Source organism: Macrobrachium rosenbergii, chromosome 6 (genome assembly GCF_040412425.1).
Source record: "Macrobrachium rosenbergii isolate ZJJX-2024 chromosome 6, ASM4041242v1, whole genome shotgun sequence".
NCBI classification, from domain to species: Eukaryota; Metazoa; Arthropoda; class Malacostraca; order Decapoda; family Palaemonidae; genus Macrobrachium; species Macrobrachium rosenbergii.
This window is the reverse complement of record NC_089746.1, coordinates 23,719,148-23,730,544: the sequence shown is the minus strand read 5'-3', so window position 1 is coordinate 23,730,544 and position 11,397 is coordinate 23,719,148. Positions and strand designations below refer to the sequence as shown.

At 36.6% G+C, this 11,397-nt stretch overlaps 1 protein-coding gene across 1 annotated transcript; it reads right to left on the bottom strand.

The window, feature by feature from the left end:
• Positions 1 to 938: 938 nt before the first annotated feature.
• On the bottom strand, positions 939 to 7,818 carry LOC136839324 (uncharacterized; the record flags this gene model as incomplete). Its single annotated transcript, XM_067105213.1, has 3 exons — positions 939 to 2,030; positions 2,261 to 2,497; positions 7,219 to 7,818. Coding segments are annotated over 3 exons (1,419 nt in total), but the record flags the coding sequence as incomplete, so codon positions are not given.
• Positions 7,819 to 11,397: the final 3,579 nt, after the last annotated feature.

Below are 11,397 nucleotides of genomic sequence, written 5' to 3'. Positions count from 1 at the left end.
TGTCCATATTAATAGTTAAAAGTATAAAAAGGGTTTTAAGTTCCTGTAATTCTGTACTCTATTAAGGCAGAGAAATTTGACTTTACAAAACGATTTTCTTTGCATAATTAGAACATTTTTTCCTCCATAAGGATATACTTGCTGGAACAGAGCTTTTATTTCAAAACAACTAAATTTCCAAACAAGCATCCAATCGATGGGATGGTCTTGTCTTTATAACAAAAGTACAAATTATTCATAAAATATTAAAGATCTGGCATTTTTAGCAGATTTACCATAATCAATAACAGCTGAAACCTACACACAATAGATAATTTTCAAACCGAGACTCTGATTGAACTCGGAATTAGCTTGAATATTTTCCTTTCATTTTACTCATTAATTTTGCACCTAAGCAATACTTGATCAGTACAGCATTCCAAATTTATATATCTTCTCATGATAGCAGACTTATTGATTTCTTTTTCTTAGGCTGTACTTCCCAAGTGATTTGCTTTCTCTGTTACATGTTTAGACCTCCATCCTATTCTCTATTGTTCATTCAGGCTAAAGCTCATGTTAGCAATAAAATATATATTATTTGCGTTTTCACAGTAAATCCGAGAATGCACAGTCCTTATCTTATTGCCGGGTAAATTTCAGTTTAATACTCCAGTTGTCCTAATGTATTTGACGTTTTAGATATAAAATCTTCACCCTGAACATTTTGTGGTGATGCCAGTTAATTTTGGCTTTCAAAAGATTGCTCGCAGCGCCAACTATATACATGTATAAAACGTTATTCAATTGCTTAAATAAAATAGTCTTATTGCCAGCATATTTATGCGGTGTTTGACAAGTTATAATTCGGTAAACAATGAATGGTTTTATGTTATCAAACAAAGTTATAAGGAAAAAGTACTGGGTGCCTGAGGCAAAGGAAAATGAAACGACGGAAGTCTGGCAGATCCTTGTCTTTTGTATAACACAATATCTTCATATTTCTCGATCAACAATTTACATAGAGCAACAAGGGCCGACCAGCGACCTTATAAATAAGAATAAACAAACATGAACATAACTTAATAGTAGGATATACATGTATGGAATTTGGAGAAAATGCTAGACTAAAATACATCTTGTGCTGTCCAACATTTCATAAATAAGGAAAACATTAGGAAGTGATCCCATGCCCGCCAGGTCTTGAAGTCCACCTTAATTCATTCCTTGTACGAGAACCACAAACAAAAGGACCGACGAGCACTCATGAAAGAGCACTATACAAGTGTGGGGACGCAAATCGTCTCTATTCTGTGAGTTTTTTGGCATGATAATATTTCCACTAATATGCCCAAAAGGGAAAGTTGCTTGGAAAAATTTTTTTTCCATACCCTTTAAGCATTCTATATAACATCAAGCCACTTGTAATTTGGGAGGTATGATGAAATCTTGAGTCTCCCCAGAACCCCTTATCCTATTTGAACTGTGTGCCTGTTCGGGTTTCCAGGTCTCCTGCCGGGCCTAAATTGTGCTCGTGGTGGAGGTCTCTGCACCAACACTTCTTCGGGAGAATGGAAAGCAGCAAATGGACGTTGGCCATCGCCAAAATCAGGCGTGGGTTCGAACGATGCCGAAGTTTGCTGTCCAATTAATCCGGAGAAATGATCTGAAGACTGAAACTCTGGCAGTCCGTGCTGAACTCGATCATTTATAACCTGCGATGGCTGGAAGGACTGTCCTACGTGCTGTCCTTCAGCCACTGGCTGATACACTGGAGGACCTTGGTCCTGGACGATGACTGGCCGACGTACTTTCTGGGTCACTGGAAATCTGGCTACTTGCTGGACCGTCTGGTATTCATTTCCAGAGGGCGCTACGGCTTGCAGGTTAACGGTGCTTCCTCTGTCAGCGAAACCCTCAGGATAATAACGATCTGCGTAGGTCTTGTTGGGGCCTTCAAGTTCCTTGTACAGAAAATCGTTTACGAAATGGAAGGTCGATGACCTCTCGCAAATGTTATCCTCTGAACGGGGCATGCAGATGAGGTGGACCTGAATGAAATGAAGAACAAGCAGTTTATACACCATTTATTATCTCTACGTTTTAAATGCACACACACACACACACACACACACACACACACACACACACACACACACACATATATATATATATATATATATATATATATATATATATATATATATATATATATATATATATATATATATATATATATATATTACAACAGTAAAGTGCTGCACATATAATGAAAACCTACCTGATGGAAGGAAGCGCCTTCTGGACACAGCCAAGAGTGCTTGACGGTGTCCTGGCAGTAGTGGAAGACTTCGCAGTTGACGTCTTCGTCAGCATAGTAACCGTTATTCTTGTCAATGCAAGAGAACTTTGAGTCGAGGAGGAGGATTGCAAGGCGATCAGGCTCTTCTTCCTCTTCTTCTTCTCCTTCCTGGCCTGGTTGGACTAGCTCTCCGTTTTGGTTGTACACTTCGTGGTACTGTGCAATAAGCGGTAAAATATTAGTCTAATGCAATATAACGGATAGTGGAATTACTGAATGCCATCGTGTGTTTTTTCTTTTAATGCAGCAATAGTGTGAAAGATAATAGAAGCTAAAATTAACAGGGGTTATTTATGTTTTTTTATATATTCATCTTCAGGTTGAGACTATTTCCCAAAAGAAAGTCGCTGGTCATGAAAAGATTAATTTTTTAAACCAGTGCTTAGAGATAGAAGTCACTAGGCACACTGCTCCCTCTTTTCATTTCTTCATCTTACAGTGGTTATAGTGTTCACAACTTACATAGTCCATCTCCCTTTCATTAACTGAAGCAGTAATTTCATACCGACTTTTTACTGTTTCTTTCTCTATCTCAACTTGGCCCAACTTAGCAACTTTAGGCCTAAGTTACTGTGGACGTTAACATATCTGAATCTCTTCCTTGGCCCAGTTTTCTTTGAACAGGTTCCTAGAACATGCACAGTAATTTCATCTGGTCTCTTTCATCTGTCGTCACAGTCCAGCAAAAGACTTGGCCTAACACTTATTTTCATTTTATTTCTCTGGCTTGTCAAGCAGTTGGCTTTTCAGTCTCGCCATTTCACTTCCTCCTTCTAAAAGACTTTTACCCTTACATCCGATCTTCCACCACTCATAAAAGAGCGCATTTCGTACTCATTATAGGGCTGTCATTTCTTAACCATACGTTTGGTGCTGACGTACCTTCTTTCAATTTTACTTTCCATAAAGGTATTTCTGAATTTTATTTTCCCAGCTATAACAACTTATCACTAATATCAACAACAACAACAAATATTTGCTGACATCATATATCGATTATTACATTCGAACCTCTTGCCTTGTGTTTTTTCAAAGATTTTGGTCAAGATAACAAGATTAACAAAACACAGGGTCGAGAAAACTGGAAGATGCTCGATTTAAGCTTTCATCTTTAAATTAGGTTTCTGTGGCCCACTCGATCGATAAAGACAACATTAATCTTTGATCTAGTCCTTAATTCAATTCCTCTGAGACTGTTTGAGATCCATAAGTGAAAAGGTAAAATAAATAGACTAAGAATCCTTTTAATTTTAGATGGTCAAAGTCAGCCACTTCCAAAGTATATCTGTACAGAATGTGTACTGGTAATTTCTTGTCCCTGATAATAATAGTCTTGATTATACGCATAATTATATTATATTTTTGTTGAAGATACTTTCAGATGATATCAGTTGTTCAACTGTTCATTGTTTTGACTTGACTGCTCCGATGCCGTTTGAGTAATCTCCATGACATTAAGATCAGAACGCTAATCACAGTGCGGAAATCTATTTATATCTAGATTAAATTAGCTCGAATGACATAAATCCTTAACTCGTGGCGTCATCAGATATGTTCAGTCTGCTTTGCTTTTATTTCTGCTGGATGACCTCTACCGAGAAACTTTTTCAGCCTAATAACCCGTTTTTCTTCCAAAAGCCTTGCATGCGTTAGTTTGTTAAACAGACAGACAGAAAATCAAATAGACTGTTTAACAAAATTAAATGTATTATTAAACTGAAACTTCCTTTACGTTACTGTCCTCACTGACTGTTTTAGTTTTTGAGTGGTGAAAAAAGAAAACAGAACCTTCACAGTAACTGGCAAATGGATCGCAGATATTAAACAGCTTGTTAACAATGCTGTTTTGTGGTCAAGCAAGCCTTACGCCATCAAGGGCTCTTGCTCCTAACTTAGTAACGCTGATTTCTGCTTTGAGGAACAAGTATATAAAGAAAAATGAGAAGCGAAGAAAGGAAACTGATTATTTTAAACTAAACATAAAATAGATATGAAAGTGTCAAATGAAGAAAATTAACAATTTCATCACAATAACAAATAAGCTTTTTATCTGGCAAATGACAAAGATGCCGCCTGGACCGCGTTCAACATGGGACACAAAAACCATCCTAATGAGCTTTCATGTAATTATGTGAGAACAGCGCGAACGGGTCGGAGATAAAAGCAATATGCATGCATATGTGTAAGTGCGACTCAGAGGCGCTTTCGCACGCATGTGCGCGTGTCTTAGCTAAGTGTGTGTTAGTGTGCCGCCTTAGGCACATATATGTGTGTGCGTGATGCATATCCTGAGCACACACATTTGTTTTTGCATGTAAATATGTAAATTTGTTCGTCTCACGAAATGGTTTGAGCTTGGATGAAAATCCTTCCTTTCCAGAGAGAGAGAGAGAGAGAGAGAGAGAGAGAGAGAGAGAGAGAGAGAGAGAGAGAGAATTACACATGCGTTCGCCAAATGACGTAAACCTTTCGAAGAGGAGAGAATCCCAGACGAAGAACAGCAGATGGCTAGAAAGTCTGGAGGACCTGAGGCGATTGATCGGTCAACAAATGAGGAGAAAAAATGTCATCTGGAGAGAGAGAGAGAGAGAGAGAGAGAGAGAGAGAGAGAGAGAGAGAGAGAGAGAGAGAGCAATAAATCGGAGTAGGAGGTGTAGGATTACATGAATTTTATTAAAAACAAGGGAGCAAAATAGAAAACGAGATATGCTTGAAGCTGAAAACGAAGGAAAGGAAATGACAACAAATAAAGGAAATTTTTACGAGTAAGAAATAAAACAAAGGGTCGTGAATTATACATCAAGACAGTTTTAACCAGTAAAACAGTGTAACTGAGCTACAGGACATACTAACTGTATGTCTTAGGATGAGGAAAACAGGAGAGGAAAGCTTCCAAATGAGGCAAGAGGTCTGAGGACTCGTCCGGTGTGAACCGCATTCGTCACCGATAAAATTCATTAGCGGAAGACACCGCTAGAGGGAGCACCTAGAATGAAGTCTTTTTTTTTTTCATTTTTCATCCCATTTTTCATTTATCTTATTTAGCTAGTGACATTTCATGTTCTCTTTTATCGTCTGCTGTTCTCCTTTGGTCTGTATAAGTGAGTTTCTCTTATTCTTTTTCCTATGATCAGGCTTCGGGAGGCATGAGATACTTTCGCCGAGTTGCGACTGTGATTCCAGAGAGAGAGAGAGAGAGAGAGAGAGAGAGAGAGAGAGAGAGAGAGAGAGAGAGAGAGAGAGAGAGGAGGCGAAAACTCTTCCAATCCGTTACCCGTTGTTTCATATATATATATATATATATATATATATATATATATATATATATATATATATATATATATATATATATATATATATATATATATATATATACATATACATATATACAGAGAAAATTAAAGTTAGTGAAAATCCTGAACAGACATCTACTCGAGGCAAACAGACAACAGACAGCAGATCACGGGTAGCAGTCGCGAGATAAACAGACATAAGCAATCGCCAAATGTCATGATTACAAGGTTCCCTGGAGGATGGCATGCAATGAGGCAAAATACTAAAGCATATCTCAAAGGAAGAAGAAGAAGAAGAAGAAGAAGAAGAAGAAGAAGAAGAAGAAGAAGAAGAAGAAGAAGAAGAAGAAGAAGAATCTTGCTCCAGACTTGGAGCCAGAGGTAATGAAAGTGAAAACCAGACCCAGAACGCACGATGCCATCCGAGGCAGCAAAAAACGCTTGCAAGTAATGCCTGTCGTTGTTTGGTTGGTTTAGATTATGTCGGTCTTATGGCAGCACTGGCCCTTACCCTAAGTGTGCTGTTGTGTGAAAGGGTTCAGGAGGTCTGGTGTAGACCTTTTGATTCTTCCCAACCCACAAATCTACTGACGTATTATACTCTTTCCATACAAGCTATGACACTTCCAAGTTTTCTTTAGGTTTCCTGTTATGGCGCAAGAAAAACATTAAAACAAGTCTCACGAGGAAAAGTTAATAACTCTACATGCGGTATTTACGTAACCTCTGAAGTCATGTGTAGCTTTAGATGACGTACGAGCCTACGCAAAATTACAAACGTATACGCATGGATCAAGCAAACTTACAAACATCTGAACATTGTTACACAGGTGGTATATATATATATATATATATATATATATATATATATATATATATATATATATATATATATATATATATATATATATATATATATATATATAATATATACATTGGCTGTTGTAAGACCAAAAAGTCATAGAGTATTTAATAAAAATTAGCTCTCTCACGGATAGCGTTCCTTCCGGCCTCGGTTTCATATGCATAATATGTCGTCCGTGTCAATCGCACACACCCAAAATAAGCTGAGGAAAGTTAAATCATATTTTACGACTACTTCTCTTAGTAATATTAATGTTGTGGTAATCAGATTTCACCAGCCACTTTCATGAACTTTAGATGTGACCTTATAAGGCACACATTTCCCTGCGTACTCCACTGTCGAAATTAATGAATAGCTATGGCAAGTGTCAAATATAGCCAGTTACTTCCTTAGTAACAAGATGACCTTCTAAGTGCACCAGGATACAACGATTCAGAACTATTTATAAACTTAATGCCAACTTTCAAAGATTTTCGCATATGCTTTCACAAAAATATAGAATTAAGCATATGCAAAGGAGCATTTGCAAATCTCAGCCAATGTATAGTATGGCCAGGTTGTAGATGTCATGCTTACAACACTGTATCATTAGATAACCCGAGTTCAAGGTATTTTCAGAACCTGAGCGACAAAGGCGGTTCAGGCCCATTACTGGAGTGCAAAATGGAACAGCCACATGACAACAGTCTCAGAACAAATAAAGAAGAAAGCACACTTACTTCTGGAATCTGATTTGGGTGGACGGGACGACGGGGCCTAACTGTGTTGCGTTTACGAATAGTTGTTGGTGGAGGGGCAGACAGGAACTCTATCTCCTGCGTTTGTTGCTCTTCAAGCCCACGGGTAAACGGAGAATGACCTGGGTCAGCAAAGAGTGGCTCTCTTGGAAAAGTAGGCTCTTCGCGGCTCTGTGTTGGGCGCTCAGGAGAGCGGTTGAAATTATTCTGGCGTGGCTCTACCGAATGTTTCTGTGGGGCCAATGTTGAATGAATGGTTGGTTCTGGGGAGCTTTGTTCCTCTGCTGGAGGTGGAGGAATATTTTGAGGTTGGTCCCCTCTGATCTCTTCGTCAGGTTGATCTCTTGGTGCTAATGGCACAAAGCCTCCTTCCAGCTCCTCTTCCTGGTCAGGGCCATTAAACTCTGGGGAATCAAAGGTAGGCCTTGGATTCAGAGGCAACTGGCCAGTCCCTTGGTGCTGCTCTCCCTCTTCTGAGAGATTTCGCAGATTTGGTCTAGGGCGCCTGAGCCCACTGGGACCGAAACTAGGGTGAGGGCGCGGTCCTCCCCACCTGGTCTCTGTGGTTGTGAGAGAGGACCATCAATAAACCGTGGTCTCGTGGATTGTGGCTCTGGATCACTAAAGACCACCTGAGCAGCAATTAAAGAGATGAATAATACCGGAGTTATGCAAAGTGTCCTCATCTCGAAGAGCCTGTGGGAAAAGCAATAAAATTAAAACCAAAAAAATCAGATAATCGGTCAATAAATTTTCTTTGCCTGTTCACTGGATTGCTTAGACGTGCATTCCTGTATCTTTCTTTATCGAAAATAGATTACTTATAAAATTAATTAATTAACAACTATGTATATATATAATATAATATAATATAATATAATATAATATAATATAATATAATATAATATAATATAATATAATATATTTATATGTATATATCTATATATATTTATGTATATGTATATATATAAATATATATATATAATATATATATATATATATATATATATATATATATATATATATATATATATATATATATATATATATATATATAGAGAGAGAGAGAGAGAGAGAGAGAGAGAGAGAGAGAGAGAGAGAGAGATGCAGTTTTAAATACTGAATAATCTCATTTGTCACAATTCTAGTGCCACAATGAACAAGTGTGAGAGAGAGAGAGAGAGAGAGAGAGAGAGAGAGAGAGAGAGAGAGAGAGAGAGAGAGAGAGAGAGAGAGAGAGAGAGAGAGAGAATGAATTTGTAAAATTTTAAAATTTGAAAGCTAATTTAAACATTTGAAAATAGACCTTCCCTGATCATTCACGGTGGCTTTCAAGGCAGATCCTACTGATATTTCAATAAGTAAAAATAGCAGATTTAACTATAATCTGGTACTAAAATGACAGAAACAGAGATGGTCAATTTCTCGGACAAAATAGCGCGTTCCAAAGGCAGGAAAATCGTTTGTCGAGATGCCCTCATTCACTTAGTTGTCACAGGGGCATATTTTCTGGCATATTTTGGCTTATTGCTGTTCATGCTCGTCCACTTTTACCCAGTTACTGGCACCTTCGTGCGCGTCGGAAGAATAGCCAACCCAATTCCTTTCCAAGCGATAATAATGCAGTTTGAATCGATTCCATAGAAACATGATTAACCGTTGATATCAGAGTTATACTGTCGAACATATCCTAGTGACTAATCACTCCTTTAATTAATTTGTAAAACTATCAGCTTTAGCCTAATCTAAGGTTACATCTTGTTAAGCCAAAATACGAAAACCTGGCAATCTTCTTACCATTACACATAACGTTTTTAGCTGATAAACGTATTTAGAAAATGAATGGCATTAAGTTTATTAGCTGTTTAAATACACAATGACTAATCCCTGAAGTAAGACGAATGCTTGTTTGCGGCATAAACGATCCTCCCATGTGACTGCATGAGTAGAACATTTGATGACATCATCGGCGGCACGTGATTCCGGGGGAAAAAAATCGTCCTCGTGACAGCGCCTTAAAGTGAGAGATTTGTTATTATTTCTCTTTGTCTAGCCAACTCGCAGGATCCAGGGAACGACGGAAATCGAGTTCATCATCTGAGGGTCAAGAGGTACGATGACGAGGGGAAAAGGAGCGCGGTTGAAAAAGAATTTTGTATAAGGATTTATTTGACCCTTTTTCATATGGCTACAAAATTTATATATATATATATATATATATATATATATATATATATATATATATATATATATATATATATATATATATATATATATATATATATATATATATATATATATATATATATATATATATATATATATATATATATATATATATATATATATATATATATATATATATATATATATACATATATATACACACACACATATATATATATTATATATATATACATATAGATACACATATACATATACATATATATAACCATACACACACACACACACACACACACACACACACACACATATATATATATATATATATATATATATATATATATATATATATATATATATATATATATATATATATATATATATATGCACATTATGTGTTTGTTTGTATGATGAGGGAGAGACTTTGCGTGAAATATCTGATGATATTAACTCGATCCATATATAAATAGAAAAGACAGTATGTAAAGGACTCCTAACTTCTCGGTTCCACCCATCTTTTTTCTATATTTTCCACTAGAAAACCTTAAATTCAAATTTAGGAATGAAAGGAAGAATATCTCCCTCCACTCTAGGACTCAAACTTGAATTATGAGTGTGATGATACGAACAAAAATAGCACTGAATGACGAGAGGGATGTCCGAAAGAGAGGTTATAAAAACGAAGAGACACAAGCGTAAAATCAAGCGAGGCGAAACCACTCATTAGAGAAGGTGGAATTCACACGAGAACAGAACTTGACAGTTGAATGATGGTGTAGTTCTATTGATGAAGGCGGCATTACAGATGAGAAAACAGAGTTTACGAGAAGTTATGAGAACGGAAAGTCACGGGAACGGTGAAATGAGGCCCAAGGAAAATAACTGTAGTGACTGGGAATAATAAATGACGGACAAACGAAAGGAAACAAGACAGCGGTAACCGGCTCGCCGAGAACTTTCCCTTGCTCTTGCATAATTACCGTTATGTATAACAAACGCGTACGGGAAACATCTGTTGCTCGCTGTTATTTACTTAAGAAAGAAATTCTGGCGTCTCGTCACTTTCACCTATTTTGAGAAAGGGTAATTTTTGGCGGTAGTCTTAAGTTTCTTTTATTCAAAATTGAAAACTTCGATAGGTAAAAAAAAAAATTAAGAAAACTGAACAAAGTATGAAAAGGTCAAAATTTCTCAGATATGCAATGGGAAATTAACTGTTAAGAATATTCATATAGGCTATCAAATATATGGAAATATAGAAAAGTACAAAAATAGTTTTCCTCTGATGCGTTTATAGAACAGAATGTTAACAGTCAAGATATAAAAGTCTTATACTACGGTTATTAAATTCAACCCAATCCAGCCAAATTTAATCAGTATTGGGAAAGAAAACGTTGTTTCGCTCGATATACAACAATTTATTGTTCTATTTTTCGGTTCAAATAAAGTGTGTACATCACATTCTATTGCCTTGCTGAAAAGCTATTTGCGTTTCAATACCAAGAAAATTATAAGTAAAAAATTGAATTATTTTCTTGATTGAAAACGTCAGTTGTGACACCGCTAAAAGCTTTCTAATGGGTAATATTGTGACACCGCTAAAAGCTTTCTAATGGACAATCACATAGATTTCATGACAAGTAAATTATAAATCACGCCTTTATTTATCATCTTAAGAATTCATGTAAGTTTCTCCACCATTAAGTTATAAATAAAAATTTGTCTAGCTTTTACATTAAAGATACGAAAGCTGGTATATTCCATTTAGCAGAATACAATGAAGTCTGAGAGCCTTGAAGTGTAAATCGTAAATCACTATTTCAAGCAATTGTTTTTTATTGGAAGAAAACGAAACCAGAATCACGGAACCGTTAAGGCATGAACCGTTGTCTTTCGTGAGTAATTATTAGTCAACACCGTTGCATTCAGTCGATCACGAATGACGGTCTTCACGCACGGATGCGTGAGCAATGAATG